General features: G+C 43.5%; 1 protein-coding gene across 2 annotated transcripts in view; it reads right to left on the reverse strand.

Annotated features, from left to right (window-relative positions):
• LOC5577299 overlaps positions 1-16545 on the reverse strand; it is an 89817-nt gene that overhangs the window by 25463 nt on the left and 47809 nt on the right. The window contains exon 3 of one of the 2 annotated variants that reach the window (XM_021846720.1): positions 16094-16096. The exons of the other annotated variant lie outside the window; for it this stretch is intronic. Coding sequence (XP_021702412.1) covers positions 16094-16096 — 3 coding nt within the window. The remainder of the gene's footprint in view (positions 1-16093; positions 16097-16545) is intronic. 2 annotated transcript variants of the gene reach the window in all.

Consider the following 16545-nt stretch of genomic DNA (forward strand, 5'->3'; position numbering starts at 1 on the left):
TTACAATATCTCTTTATTTCATTGAAGAAATTATTGTATTGTTGAATTTGTACTTTCATTTTAACAAAATAGCAGTTTTTTTTTTGAAAATTTGAGAAATCCCGGGACAAGCTTATATTTTTGTCCTGAATCCCGGGGCGAGCAAACTGGTCGGGAAATGGACACTCTACTTTGCGGGATGTGTTGAGCTTCTGATAGAACTTCCGCGTTTTTTGAGAACGGTACAGCAACTCCATCTCCTGGCATTCCACCTTTTCCAGGCGGCGCTTTTTGTCCCAGAAAAGGCGGGTTTGCTGTTTTCGCTTCAGTCTGTATCGTTCCACGTTTTGTCGCGCACCATGCTGCAGCTTCTCCGCTGCATTCTCCTCCTCTAAAACCTCCTGGCACTCTTCGTCGAACCAATCGTTTCTCGAGCTCCGTTCCACATATCCGACAATGCTTTCGGCAGCGTCGTTAATGGCTGCTTTGACTGTCTTTCAGCAGTCCTCAAGAGGGGCCCTATCGAGCTCGCCCTCATCCGGCAACGCTGCCTCAAGATGCTGCGCGTACGCATTGGCGACATCCGGTTGTTTCAGTCACGTTAGATTGTACCGAGGCGGGCGTCGGTACCGTACATCGTTGATGACGGATAGTTTTGGGCGCAGTTTCACCATCACCAGGTAGTGGTCGGAGTCAATGTTAGCGCCACGATAGGTTCTGACGTCGGTTATGTCGGAGAAGTGCCGTCCATCGATCAAAACGTGGTCGATTTGCGATTCTGTCTGCAGAGGTGATCTCCAGGTGTACCGATACGGGAGGCTGTGCTGGAAATAGGTGCTATGAATGGCCATATTCTTGGAGGCGGCAAAATCTATCAGTCGTAAGCCGTTCTCGTTCGTCAGCAAGTGAGCGCTGAACTTTCCAATCGTCGGTCTGAACTCCTCCTCCTGGCCGCTCTGGTTGCTCTGGTTCAAATCTCCTATGATGATCTTGACGTCGTGGCTTGGGAAGCGGTCGTACTCGCGTTCAAGCTGCGCGTAAAATGGGTCCTTGTCATCATCAGTGCTCCCGGAGTGTGGGCTATGCACGTTGATTATGCCGAAGTTAAAGAATCGGCCTTTGATTCTTAACTTGCACATTCGTTCATTGATCGGCCACCATCCGATCACGCGCCTTTGCATCCCGAGCAGGTGAAAAAAGCTCAGCAATAGCTAATTTTGATATGGACATCTAAAAGTGATATTAACTTGATAGATATAAGAGATAAAAGAACTGAAAATGATATCTAAAATTTACTCCTAGAATATCATTAGCATATCATATTTAGCTTTTGTAAGATCTAACCAATATCAGCGAGCTATTCATTTGATCTGCAAACATCAAATTTTGATATGGCTTAGAAGTTCCAGGAATAAAATTTAGATGTTATCTTCAGATCTTTTATCTCTTATGTCAATCAAATCAATATCTCGATTTGATGGTCAGAACTTCGCTTCTGCTCGGGATAGCACCCATCACTATAAAAGCTGATCCCAGCTCGCGTGTGTTGCCGCAGCTCTGGTAGATGGTATAATTACCTGTAAACGTTCGCACCAATGCTACTGTCCAGCACACATCCTGCAGCGCTACGATACCGAAACCGCTACTCTACGATACGATACCAGTACATTGGAGAGTATGCGAGTACTTCCAATGAAGTTGTGAGATTTGCAGTTCCACGTACCGAGTTTCCAATCGCTAGTCCATTTTCGTCGCTGTGGTCTTTGCCGATTGTTCCGGTCCGTATTCTCTCGTTGACGTTCCTGTGCTGATGTGATTTTACGGTTGGCTTGCAGGACGCGGCTACAAAGCAAAGCCATGCTGAAGGAGTCTGGGTTCGATTCCCGGTCGGTCCAGGATCTTTTCGTAATGGAAATATTCTTGACTTCCCTAGGCATAGAGTATCATCGTACCTGCCACACGCAATTAAGGCAAAGAAAGCTCTCAGTTAATAACTTTGGAAGTGCTCTTAGAACACTACGCTGAGCAGCCGGCTCTGTCCCAGTGGGGACGTTAATGCCAAGAAGAAGAAGAAGTGCGCAGTTTAGCTTAGAGTCCTTCTCTGGCACTCGGACGATGATCAACCGCCCCTGACATGGGGAACAGACGCTGTTGTGAACCGCTCCTAACATGGAGTACAGACGCTCCAGGTTTGCAGAAGCAAACCTTCCCTTCCCTGTCAGCATACGACCAAAGTTTCCACAGGGGGTTGGTTACCCGATCTTCCCCAGGGTTACTCGTACCCCGGCCAGTACCACGAGGAGGTAGGGATAGGAGTTGCTGGGCAAGAGGCTAAGGACCGCACAAAGGGGTCTATTTTATTCCTGCAGGTACGCGAGGTACCAATGGTACGGCATGCCCAGCCATTTACCGTGCCAACTCTGAATATCCTCCCTAAATAAAAAAAAAAAACATTTCAATATAAACTGAGACTTCACAAGCCGTTCAAAGTGTTAAAAGGTTCAAAAAAGAAAATATTAATGTGGGACTAATTCAAGAGCCCTGGGTAAATAATGGAAGGGTACTTGGTTGCCCTTCGAGCAGATGTAGAGTTTTGTACGACGAACTCATTTCAAACCACAAACAGCTATTCTTGTAAAGGGACACAACATTTGTCTCAATTACAGAATACATCCGTAGAGACATTCTTGCGATCAAAGTAGAGGTGCCAACTATCCGGGGAAAAACGGAGGTATGTATTGCTTCTGCTGTTTTTTTTCTCCGGAGATGTTGAAGATGGGCCTCCATGCTCTGTCGTTCATTTTGTCAACTACTTTAAGAAAATTAATGCCCAATTTATAATAAGGTGCTATGCAAATGCCCATCATACAACTTGGAGCAGCACCAATATTAATAAAAGAGGAGACGATCTTTTAAACTACATGTCGTCTAACAACATAGACATATGTAATAGAGGGGATTCTCCTACTTTTGTAAACTTTATCCGACAAGAGGTTCTCGATCTCACGATCTGTAGCGATCTGCTATTGGAGAAGATTGTGAACTGGCATGTTTCTGATGAAGAATCATTGTCAGATCATAAACAAATTCGGTTCGATATTAAAGCTGAATCAGAAATAACAGAAAGCTATAGAAACCAAAAAAAAACAATTGGGATCTCTATCGTTTTCATTTAACGAATAAGAATTCGTATAACGGTGAACAGTTGACGACTGTTTCACAACTGGAAAATGCCTCTAATTGGATCATTGACCAAATGGTGTCATCTTATCATGCTAGCTGGCCTATTCAACAAAGGTCATCTAACAGGGATGTGCCTTAGTGGAATGACAAGCTGGCAGAATTGAGGAAGAAATCGAAGCGGTTGTCCTAGATCAATGACAGGGGCAATGAAAAGTACACCATCGGTTGCCTTGGATGCCCTTCTTAATATACTGCCTTTGCATCAATTCATTAAACTGCAAGCTGCAAAAAATACCTTGAATTCAGATATGGAAACAATACTAGATTGAATGACAACGAAGACCATCATAGTGTTAAACCAAGCCGCTTTATTTGAGATTCTGGTGGGCCAAGTTTACGTCCAGGTTCTATTGTATTTTATACCGACGGGTCAAAGATGGGCGATAATACCGGAGCTGGAGTTTTCGGCCAGCAAGGTAATCGCTATGGGGCGCAGGGGTAGTGCTTCGTGAAGCCCAAGCAGGACAGTTCGGTTTTGCGTCGTCCGATTGATTTTGCTGACGGTTTCGCGCGTGTTTTCGTCGCCGAAGATTTTTTTTCCCCTGTTCTGGAGCGTCTTGCTGGGTACGTATTTGGGAATTCCCAAGCAAGACGGTTTATTTTCGGGACGCCAAGAAGTTTTGCTGTCAGTGTCAGTTTTGTGTTCAGTCGAGAATGGATTACCAACTGGTGAGTTCGTTCCATGCTTATGATAACACATATTTTCTTGAAAGCGTAACTTTTATGTAATATTAAAACAAACTTTGTATGGTTTGTCACTATAGGTGTCGGCATTATGCTTTTTTCTTATACAATTTGAATATACATATATTTTTCTCTTTTTGACGTTATTAAAAATTATCTTTTGAATTGTTCGACATTGTGAATGTTGACGTATTTTCTAAAACTTCTACCATATCGAGACAAAATGCACAGTAATACTCATATGTAATTTTCAAACAAACTATGTATGGTTCGTCACTACAAGTGTCGGCATTATTCCTGTTTCATATAAGTTAAAATATATACATGTAATTTTCAGTTTTCGTCATTAATAAAAACGTCTTTTGAATTGTTCGACATTATAGATGTTGACGTATTTTTTCCAAAAACTTCTCGAGACAAAAATACAAAACTAGCTTTAAATGCAAGTCGTATATTTACCCCTTGTCCATGGATCGCATCACCGACCAGAGGTGACTCCCAGATCTTTTCCTCCCTCACTAATAAACACCCTTCCCGTGGTGATTGTGGAGATGCAGAGGTATTCTCGGTCTTTAGAAGCAACAATCATTACACCCTAACATTCCTTCCCCATCCCAACTGACTGTAAGGACTTGGCCGGCACCGTTATTGATCAATAATATTAGATCTGCTAAAATTGCACTTCGAGAGTAAGCGGAAACTCCCATCCCTTATTCATTTGGATCGTAGTGCAATTCTTACCACTTCCAATCAATCACGGAGTAGCAACCATTGACATGTACAGTCAGTCTATGCTATGCTATGCTATGCTAGCAAGGTAATCGCTATGGGGCGCAGTCCCACTGTGTTCCAAGCTGAAATACAACCCATGATTGACTGTACAAATGTTTGTCTCAAAAAAAACAATAGGTTTGCAAAGAGCTGTATTTTCTCGGACAGTCATTTAGCTTTGAATGCACTAAAAGCATTCACATGTAGATCAAAGTTAGTGTGGGAAGGCATTCTTTCTCTGAAGCAATTGGCCAGTAGAAACAAAAATACATTGAACTGGGTGCCCGGCCTTTGTGGAATGGAGGGTAATGAAATCGCCGACAATCTAGCAAGACAGGATGCAGCTTCGAGCTTTGTCGACCCTGAACCGGTCTGTGGTGTTCCTGAGGTCACTCTCAGGATGAAACTGAAAAATTGGGAAATGTCCATGGTAGAATCCAGTTGGAACGCCACGGATAAATCCAAGCAAGCGAAAAGATTCATAAAAGTCTAGAAAAATCCCGGGCTATACTGAATCTTAATAAAGGAAATCTTAGAGTAATAACTAGCCTGATGACCGGTCACTGCCCAAGAAGGTATCATCTTAAAAAAATAGGAAAAATCCAATCCTCTGAGTGTCGTTTTTGTCAAGCTGAAAACGAAACTGCTGCATTGCTTAGTCAAAGCATGTTAGGAAAAGAGTTAGGGTAAGTGTTCCCTTAGTTGTGGGTGTTCCTATAGTTGCGGTAGTGCCGTTTTTACTGATTTTTTACATTAGCAACCGAACCGACACTGCCAATCGACTTATTGACTTGTTGATACACGGAATAGTCGAAAAGAGCGTTCAAATTGCTTCAAAACTGATGAAATATCACTAAAATTGCTAAAACTTTTCTTACTTGTACCAATAGTTGCGGTAAAGTGTTCCTATAGTGGAGGATTCCATAAGAAAACAACGGATACCGCAATTATAGGAACCCAAATTAAAAATTTACCGCAGCTAAAGGAACAGTGTACCAAAAGTGGAGGTATAATTTTTCACTGACATGCCGTGGATTACTGCGATGAAATATTTGTTCTTATTAAGTCAATGGTTGTTACTTCCCGTTACAACATTAACATGTACATTAATTGCGCTTTTTGAATTTAGACGGGTAAATGAAGTTCAATCGTGCTTAGTACCTCCACTATTGGTACATCTACCCTATTAGGGCCCTGGAAATTTGGCAAGGTAGTCCTAATCTGAGAGAGACTCGCGAAGAGAAAAAATATCAATGTCATATGCAGCCCAGATCCCGCTGTCACGAAACGTTTTTATGGCTGAAAAAGTGAAAAGTATTGTATTCAAAATAAACTACTATTTAAAACCTAAGTCAGCGGAGCAGATTTTCCATAGATGCTGATGAATCTAGACACAAGACTAGTTATTTATAATATCTGCTACGTTTGCTGGCATGAAATTTCACTCAAACTGCCGTTTATGCTTCAGTGTGATGTAAACGCAAATTTTTTTTGCTGAAATGGTCATGTGAAAGTTTGAACGGCTTGCGCAAGATTGATATAAACACTGAGTGGAAAAAGAAGACCATCTCCGCGAGTCTCGTCTCAGGTCCTAATAGGGCATTAGGCTTTATAAAACGAGTTGTGCTCAGTTGGGACATGTGACACATCAACCAATGTTTATCACATCTCAATTGTGAAAGGATATTTGATGAGCACCAAATAATATATGGGTCACACCAACACATTCCTGAATAATGGAAGCAGTGATTAAAAGGCTCTACAGATGAGGAAAAAAATTTTAAAGGAATTACTAAGGATTACTAAGGAAGAAGCAAGCAATTAATTCAATGTTGTTTTTTTGAGGAGGACTTTAACCCGAAGGTCATTCGTCCCTTAATTCACTCAATCGGTCATGGCGTTCGTCCAAGTGCTTTTTGGGGGTTACAGCTACGTTGGTACTGTTACACACAATCATCAGCTACAACTTTGCCGAAAACCGCATTGAAATCGGACGTAAACGTATCGAAGTAGCTGCAACCCTTAAAAGCACATGAACGAACACTATGACCGATTGCATGAATAGTAATCTCCATACATACTTTAAAGGGCTGAATCTGAATGATTCAAAATTTAAAACACTCAAAATTAAATTAAATAATTACCGGAACGTGAGAACTTTGAATAAACTCTCGCGTGTTAGGCTCCTGGATCGTGAACTGCGGAATGTCGGCGTGAACGTGGCAGCTATCCAGGAAATACGTAGGTCGAAAACCGAAGAACGTGAACTCCAAGTTGTCACGTTGGGAACCCCCGCGTAGGCAGCGTCAAAGCTGATGATGCAGGCAACCTACGTTCAAAGACAAAGTGAGACTTTCACACACTTCTATACGACTGATCTATGATCACCTAGAAAAGGGTTAAACAGAAGCGAACAACAGAACAATACAATACAAAACAAGAGTGATTTGTGGTATGCTATTGCTATTAATCTATTTCTGAAACTAAGTGAATTTACAATGAAATATTAAAATAATCCTCTTATAGGTCTCCATTTGTTATCTGAACTATTCCCAAGCTAAAGCTTATATTATATTATCAATAGAATTCTGCCTAAAACTAGTGTTTTCGAGCCGTAGAAGGTAAACATGCTATGAGGAATCTTAATACTAAATATCTAACTAAATTGAACTCAAATCCAGGCAAACGTGCAATTACAAGCGATATATTAATTCATTATTATCTCTAAAGCAGTTGAGTACAATCTAAACTCATTGTAAGTATGTTACATTACAATTTCGCGACAACTAGATCTAACCACAATATCTATATATGCAGCATACATTACAGCGCAAGCCAAAAGAGTTGGTACAGTAAATCCAATCAGTTGCAAAGGTTCACCAAAAATTGTAAGCCTAGAAACACCAAGAGAAATTCACCGTAATGCTAAATAAATTTACCCATTTTAGCTTAAAGCTTGCCAAACTAAAAAACTGGTTTGCTTCCGAGATTTTGGAGAAATCATCCGTACAGTTTCTTTAAGAATTTTTGTACGTGGATAGACGCAATGGAAGGAGACCACGATACGACTGCGTTCAATTGCAAAACCTGCAATCTACCGGACTCGGCTGATGCGCAGATGGTCGCCTGTGACAAGTGCCACTTGTGGGAACACTTCACGTGCGCGGGCGTAGACGAGACCGTGAAGGATAGGCAGTATGTATGCAAAGATTGCATAGCCAAGGTGAGTGCCGATAAGTCTAAACGTGCTAAGCAGCTTAAGGCGGACAATCGATCCGCAAAAACCGGTGGAAGATCAACTTCAAGGAAGGACTCGAAGATTCCGTCCGTTCCTGCGAGTCAATCGTCCAGTGCTCGTGCTGCGGCTTTAGAAGCCCAAATGAAGGTCATCGATGAAGAAAAGGCTATGAAGGAGCAGGAGCTTAAGGAACAAGAAGAGCTTAAAAAATGGGAACTCGAGGAAGAACAGCGGCAGATCGAAGAGAAGAAGAAGCTCATGGAAGAAGAGCGAAAGCTCCGCCAGCGAAAGCTTGAAGAACAGCGGGCGTTGTTGGCGAAACAGCAAATGATTCGCAGAGAATCTATTGAGAAAAAGAACGAGCTGATCAAATTGATGTCGGAATGTGGAAGTGTTAGCAGTGCAAGCTCGATTTCGGGAAAAGGTAAAGAGTTGGCTGGCGGATCAAAAGTCCAACGGAAGTTCGATGGGAAAGATGGTGAAGGAGCAAGAAAGCAATAATGGCCTTCATCCTACTGGTTTCCACGACCCGTTATCATACCAGCTGGCACCTCCGCTGCATAGGGCTGCTCAACTCACTACGCAATCGGTCCTTGAGAAGCAGATTGGACCCGTCAAACTTCAACAGGCTCGTTCTGAAATTGTTGTGCAGCCATTTCACCAGTACGTTTCGAGTTCTCGGCCTCGTCCCCAGCAGAGCAAGCAGGAGAACTTCACTATGGCCCAGCAACTGCATCAATCCCAATCGGAGGATGGGTTACCGTTACATCGTAGCCAAACGTTAGTTCATCAGCATCACCCGTTGCCAGATCGGCATTTTCATCAACCAACCGGCCAGCCGCAGTTATGCCAGCCCCTTCCACAACAACAGTACGACAATTGTTTTCGGATGGATGCAGCTCAATCTCAAAGAGTATTCGAGCAGCCAATTCAGCACCACGCTGAGATTCTTGTGCCAAGTCGTCGGGCTTATCAACCCGAATTTCATGGTGTCGCCAATCCTCAAATAGATTTGCAGACCAACCATCGGGAGCAGATGTTTGTCCCGCCGCAAGTTCCGATTCAGCAGACAACAATAGCTGCGGAGCCGACCGTTCTTCAATCGCAGCAGATTGCAGCTCGGCAGGTAGTTGGGAAACAGTTGCCCAGGTTTGACGGAAACCCGATGGACTGGCCAATGTTCATTAGTAGCTATGAACAGTCTACGGCTGCTTGTGGTTACACGAATGCAGAAAATTTGATTCGTCTTCAGCAGTGCCTCTCGGGACACGCAAAAGAGTCAGTTTGCAGCAAACTGCTACTGCCAGAGAGTGTACCTCACGCCATCGAGACACTTCGAATACGTTACGGTCGTCCGGAACTACTACTCAAATCCCTGTTAGAAAAGGTTCGCCGCACACCGGGTCCTAGACAAGACAAACTGGAAACGGTGATCGAGTTTGGATTGGCAGTAGGGAACTTCGTCGATCATCTGCGGGCGGCGCAATTGCAACAACATCTCTCAAATCCGATGATGATGCAGGAACTGGTTGATAAACTTCCAGGCTCTATGAAAATGGAGTGGGCTTCCTTCAAGAGTCAACATCCGTTGGCGGACTTGGAAACTTTTGGGCTCTTCATGGAGAAGCAACTAACAGCAGTGAGCGCAGTAAGCTTCGAGCTTCCACTGCACGATAAGCCGTATAAAAGCGAGAAACATAAAATGGGGGGTAAATGCAGGTATACATGCACATTCCCAAGGTGACCGCCAAGGAGATAAACAGCCGAATCTCACAGAGCAACATCGGAAACCGACAAAAGTGTGTGGCGTCTGTACTCGCGAAGGTCACAGAGCTGTCGACTGCTCTCAGTTCAAAGAGTTGGACACAAACGAGCGTTGGAAGACCATCCAAAAGAAGGGGTTGTGCAGGACATGCTTGAACAGTCATGGCAAATGGCCGTGCAAATCATGGCAAGGTTGCGCGGTGGATGGATGCCGCCTGAAGCATCACACCCTTCTTCATTCTCCATCGCCGACACATCATGTCAACTGCTCATCTACTCACTCGTCTACGAAAGCTCTCTTCCGTATATTACCCGTCATTTTGTACAACGAAGGAAGAAGCGTTTCCGTGTTCGCCTTTATCGATGAAGGGTCGGAAATAACACTACTTGAAGACAACGTCGCAAAGCAGCTAGGAGTAAAAGGTCCCGTAAAGGCGCTAACTCTTCAGTGGACGGGCAATGTGAAGCGGAACGAATCAAAGTCCCAAGAAGTTAACTTGGAAATATCTGGAAAAAGTGGTTCAGGGAAGTTCGATCTTCGAAATGCCAGGACCGTAAGCTGTTTATTTCTGCCCAGCCAGCGGTTAAACTACGGAAAATTGGCACAGCATTTCCCACATCTCAGAGGACTTCCAATGGAGAGCTATGAAACCGTCCAACCGAAACTTTTGATAGGATTGGATAATCTTCGTCTAGGAGTCCCTTTGAAACTCCGCGAGGGCGGACTGTACGATCCCATAGCAGCAAAATGTCGACTGGGTTGGACCGTATATGGATGCACCGGTGAAGGAAGCAGTAACGCAGCAATCGTAAACTTTCACACAGCCGAACCTTCCACTGCAGATCACCTGCTGAATGCGCAGTTGCGTGATTTCTTCACGATTGAGAACGATGGAATCACTAATCGCAACGGAGACCTCGTTTCAGAGGAAGACAAACGAGCGAAGATGATACTCGAAAAGACGACAAGACGAGTTGGCGAAAATTTCGAGACAGGTCTATTATGGCGGACGGATAATCCTGAGTTTCCCGATAGTTATCCCATGGCTGCTAGACGGCTTGTAGGTTTGGAGAAAAAGTTCGCGAAAGAATCATGGCTTGGAGATCGAGTGCGGGAACAGATTCACGATTATGAAAGAAAAGGCTACGCACATAAAGCAACTCAAGCGGAACTGGACTCAGTTGACCGTAACCGGTTATGGTTCCTGCCATTGGGAGTAGTTCAACACCCCAGAAAACAAAAAGTTAGATTAATTTGGGATGCTAAAGCGACAGTTGGCTCGATCTCACTTAATTCCAAGCTATTGAAGGGGCCTGACTTGCTGACACCATTAGTCGCTGTGCTTAGTTCTTTCCGTCAATTTCCGGTGGCTGTGTGTGGAGACATCAGGGAGATGTTCCACCAAATCAAAATCAGAGAACAAGATCGTCTCTCCCAATGTTTTCTGTGGCGCGACAGGCCGTCCGACGATATCCAAATATTTGTCATGGATGTGGCAACGTTTGGATCCACGTGTTCACCCGTATCAGCCCAATTCGTGAAGAACCTGAACGCTGAAGAGCTATCGGATCAGTATCCACGAGCTGCGATTGCTATCACGAAACATCATTATGTGGACGATTATCTGGATAGCTTTAAAACGATCCAGGAAGCCGTAGAAGTTGTAAAGGAGGTGAAATACGTTCACTCCAAAGGAGGATTTGAACTTCGGAACTTTCTATCCAATTCTGGAGAGGTGCTGCAAGCTATCGGCGAAGAATCAGCCGACACAACGAAGAATCTAGCGTTGGAGAGAGGTGAGAACACGGAATCAGTTTTAGGAATGAAATGGATACCCAGCGTTGATTGTTTCACGTACACGGTGAACATTCGAGAAGGCCTGCTTTTCATCCTTAATGATGGCCATGTTCCTACGAAGCGGGAAATACTCAAGGTCGTCATGAGCCTTTTCGATCCGCTAGGCCTTATTTCCTTTTTCCTTATCCATGGAAAAGTCCTTATCCAAGGAATTTGGGCTTCTGGAGCAGGTTGGGATGACAAAATCAACGAAAACCTTTTTCAACAATGGAGACAATGGATTAATTGCTTCGATCAGTTGGAAAAGCTAAGGATACCGCGATGTTACTTCTCTACACCGTATTCCAGTAGCGAAAGTCGGTTGGAAGCTCATGTTTTTGTTGATGCAAGCGACACGGCATACTGCTGTGTCGTATATTTCCGAATGGTGAATGGCAACGGCATTCAAGTAGCCCTAATCGGCTCGAAAAGTAAAGTAGCTCCCTTAAAAACCCTTTCGATTCCGCGACTGGAGTTGAAGGCCGCAGTTCTTAGTACTCAATGTTTACAATCCGTTCAGAGCAATCATGAAATCCCGGTGCTTCAAAGATATTTGTGGACCGATTCAACTACGGTATTGGCGTGGATTCTGTCAGATCATCGTCGGTTCCAGAAGTTCGTTGCTGTGCGAGTGGGTGAAATTCTTACCTTAAGCGACCCTCAAGAGTGGCGATGGGTCCCAACCAAAATCAACGTAGCTGACAAAGCCACAAAGTGGGGAAAAGGCCCCGAATTTCAAGCGGAGAGTGCATGGTTCCATGGCCCAGCATTCTTGCATCAAAGTGAAGACCATTGGCCTGAGCGCCGTCACAATGTTTCTACTCAAGAAGAGCTTCGACCCGTTCATACCCACTGGTCAGCAGTTTCGGTAATCGATGCAGCAATGTTTAGCCGCTACGAAAAAATGCAACGAGTAATGGCTTACGTCCTGCGTTTCGTTGACAACCTGCAGAATAAACGTAGTGGTCGAACACTGCAGTTAGGCTTACTGATTCAGGACGAGTTGAAACGGGCTGAGGAAACACTGTGGAAAATAGCACAGCATGAAGTATTCCCAGAGGAAATCTCGATTCTTTCTTCGACTCAAGGATCGCCGGATAAGCGACATGCTTGCGTGGCCAAGTCCAGTTCAATTTTCAAAGTATGGCCATATCTCGACGATCGCGGGATACTTCGGATGCGTAGCCGAATTGGCGCCGCAGAATTCGCACCAGTTGAAGCCAAATACCCTGCTGTCTTGCCACGTCAGCATCCAATTACCATGTTAATCGTCGATTGGTATCACCGTCGTTTTCGGCACGCAAACAGGGAAACAGTTGTGAACGAGATAAGGCAACGGTTTGAAGTTGCAAAGCTGCGAAGTCTCGTAGAAAAAATAGCTAAGGAATGCGCCTTGTGTCGAGTGAAGAAAGCTTTCCCAAAGCCACCACCAATGGCTCCACTCCCGCCGGCTCGTCTCCGAGCGTTTGTCCGACCGTTTACGTATGTTGGAGTAGATTACTTTGGACCAGTTCTCGTCAGGCTTGGGAGAAGCCAGGTGAAACGGTGGGTTGCAGTATTCACATGTCTCACAATTCGTGCGGTGCATATCGAGCTAGTGCACAGTCTATCCACCGAGTCGTGCATTATGGCGGTTCGCAGATTTGTTGCTCGACGTGGTCCCCCAGCTGAAATCTATAGCGACAATGGGACGTGCTTCCAGGGTGCAAGTAGAGACTTGGAGGAACAACGCAACATGAACGAAGCATTAGCGTCGACTTTTACGAGTGCCCAGACAAAGTGGCTGTTCATTCCACCGGCTGCGCCCCACATGGGTGGTGCCTGGGAGCGACTCGTACGATCGGTGAAGGTCGCCATCGGAGCAGTAGCAGAAGCCCCTCGAAAGCCAGACGATGAGACTCTGGAAACTATTTTGGTCGAAGCAGAGTTCATGATAAATTCAAGACCTCTCACCTATATACCCCTTGAGTCGGCAGATCAAGAATCGCTTACACCCAATCACTTTTTATTGGGTAACTCAAGCGGTTTAAAGATTCTGCCATCCAAACCAATATTACATCGAGGCATCCTACGAAGTAGTTGGAAGTTAGCGCAATCGATTTGTGACGACTTCTGGCGTAGATGGGTGAAGGAGTACGCACCAGTCATCGCCCGTCGCACCAAATGGTTTGCGGAAACACAAGATCTGAAAGTTGGGGATCTAGTTTTGATGATCGGTGGGACGGCACGTAACCAGTGGATCCGTGGACGTATAGAAAAAGCTATTCCTGGACGAGATGGACGAATCCGTCAAGCTCTAGTGCGCACTGCATCTGGAGTGTTTAGAAGACCGGCGGTGAAGTTGGCTGTTCTAGACATCAGAGAGAGCAGTGAACCTGAAGGTGCTCAAGGAACCCCAGAACATCATCCAGGTTCACGGGCGGGGGGATGTCACGTTGGGAACCCCCGCGTAGGCAGCGTCAAAGCTGATGATGCAGGCAACCTACGTTCAAAGACAAAGTGAGACTTTCACACACTTCTATACGACTGATCTATGATCACCTAGAAAAGGGTTAAAAAGAAGCGAACAACAGAACAATACAATACAAAACAAGAGTGATTTGTGGTATGCTATTGCTATTAATCTATTTCTGAAACTAAGTGAATTTACAATGAAATATTAAAATAATCCTCTTAAAGGTCTCCATTTGTTATCTGAACTATTCCCAAGCTAAATCTTATATTATATTATCAATAGAATTCTGCCTAAAACTAGTGTTTTCGAGCCGTAGAAGGTAAACATGCTATGAGGAATCTTAATACTAAATATCTAACTAAATTGAACTCAAATCCAGGCAAACGTGCAATTACAAGCGATATATTAATTCATTATTATCTCTAAAGCAGTTGAGTACAATCTAAACTCATTGTAAGTATGTTACATTACAATTTCGCGACAACTAGATCTAACCACAATATCTATATATGCAGCATACATTACAGCGCAAGCCAAAAGAGTTGGTACAGTAAATCCAATCAGTTGCAAAGGTTCACCAAAAATTGTAAGCCTAGAAACACCAAGAGAAATTCACCGTAATGCTAAATAAATTTACCCATTTTAGCTTAAAGCTTGCCAAACTAAAAAACTGGTTTGCTTCCGAGATTTTGGAGAAATCATCCGTACACCAAGTGGTTGATCCTATCGCCAATACTTCTAGGGGTGCTATTAGGAGATCTGGGGTTCAAAGAAATGACACTGTCACCAAACAATCGCATATATTTCTTTGCTTTGCGGACGACATTGACCTTATTGTAATCGATCGCAGAACATTGGAGGAGGCCTTCGCGCCTCTCAAGAGAGAGACAGTGAGGATAGACCTGACCATTAATGCTACCAAAACGAAGTACATGGTTGCAGGTAGAGATAGAGGTGGGCATAGTGGTGCTTATACTGAGATAGTATTTGATGGAAATGTGTTTGATGTTGCAGTGTTTGTTTACCATGGAACCCTTGCGACATGTGATGACCCGCGAAGTGAAATAACGAATTGTGACTGCGAATAGAATCTTTAGCAATACGTAACCAGCGTAGAAACCGCAAATGATTCTTGCGGACACAAAGCGTGACATTGTAAGAGGGGCTACTGAAGAAGTATCGCCCAAAACCGAAGAAGATGGAGCTCTACAATATGCCCGGCAAAACTCTACGCTGTAGTCATCGAGATATTAGGGTAAGGTAGGGTTAGGACCATATTTGGAGGCGTATAGTAAGTTTGGGGTTACTGAACACATAGCCGCGTTCAGAAATGTTGAACTGAAGGTCGTCAAAGTTGTATGATATATTGGTTTTATTGATGGTTTAATTAAATTTAAACCCTGATTAAGGCTTATTTTACTGAGCATGCAAAATAGGACTTACTCTTTTGTATAGAACATAGTTTGATTTAAATCTCATAATTAAATATCGATTTGATCAAAGATTTGGACATGCATGGAGGATGAATGAAGGATACAAAACTTGTCATCTTTTATATGATCAGATACACTGCCCATAAAGGCATAACTGTCCCATATGGAATTAGTAGGCATTGAGAAAACAGCGCTCAAAGTTTGAAGTTTGCATTTCCATACAAATGTTTATAATTTTCTAGTAAATTTTTGAATCCAATATTTATTTAATTCCACCCCACAGAATACTCAATTTACTAATATTGATCAGTAAAAAATATAAAGTTGAACATAATTCCAGTTTTGCAGTTGCTATTACGGTTCAAAGTTCATATAGAGACTGTTATGCCTTTATTTTTCAATATGGGACTACATCAACTTCATATTTTTCCACAATATTTTCAAACAAAGTGTATAAATTTTTATACGCCTAGTGAAGTGCATATTGAAACATGAATGTTGCGATGAAAAAAGGTGTTGGTTCGAAAATCAATATGGGACAGTTATGCTTTTATGGGCAGTACAATACTTTTGCAAATCATCAAAAAGTACCTTTTAAATCATGAATGTGTTACAAAATTCATGATTACGATTTGTTTAGGACCTAACTACAGATTTCTGTAGTAAATCAAGCGCTTAAATCTGCAAACAAGCTGGTAATCTTGCATGTAAGTAAACTGAAATCGATGAATAATACATTTTCACCATTTATATCAAAACAAAACAGACGTGCTATGACGTTTTTGGAAACGGCAATGCGAAATAAGCAAATAGCGGAACTATGATGCTTGACACAAAAACTATGTAATTCCTCTCTTTTAACATGTTAATTGGAACGCTGTCCCCATGATCCACCCATGTTTCCGATCTCAAATCGGAAGTACATACTGTTCCAAGTACAGTCAACCCATACCCGCAACAAAACGATGTCATCCTATACATTACAGCTTATTTCGCATACCGCTGTCGAACAACCGTTTACCGACTCAGCCCTCGCAGCATTTGGCGAAACCAGACCGAAAACGGTCCAACGTAACAAGTGCACTTGCGGTGCAGTGTAATAACAGCCTTTTAGCCTGGCCCTGTCGATTGACTGCGCACC

Source organism: Aedes aegypti, chromosome 2, assembly GCF_002204515.2.
Source record: "Aedes aegypti strain LVP_AGWG chromosome 2, AaegL5.0 Primary Assembly, whole genome shotgun sequence".
NCBI lineage: Eukaryota > Metazoa > Arthropoda > Insecta > Diptera > Culicidae > Aedes > Aedes aegypti.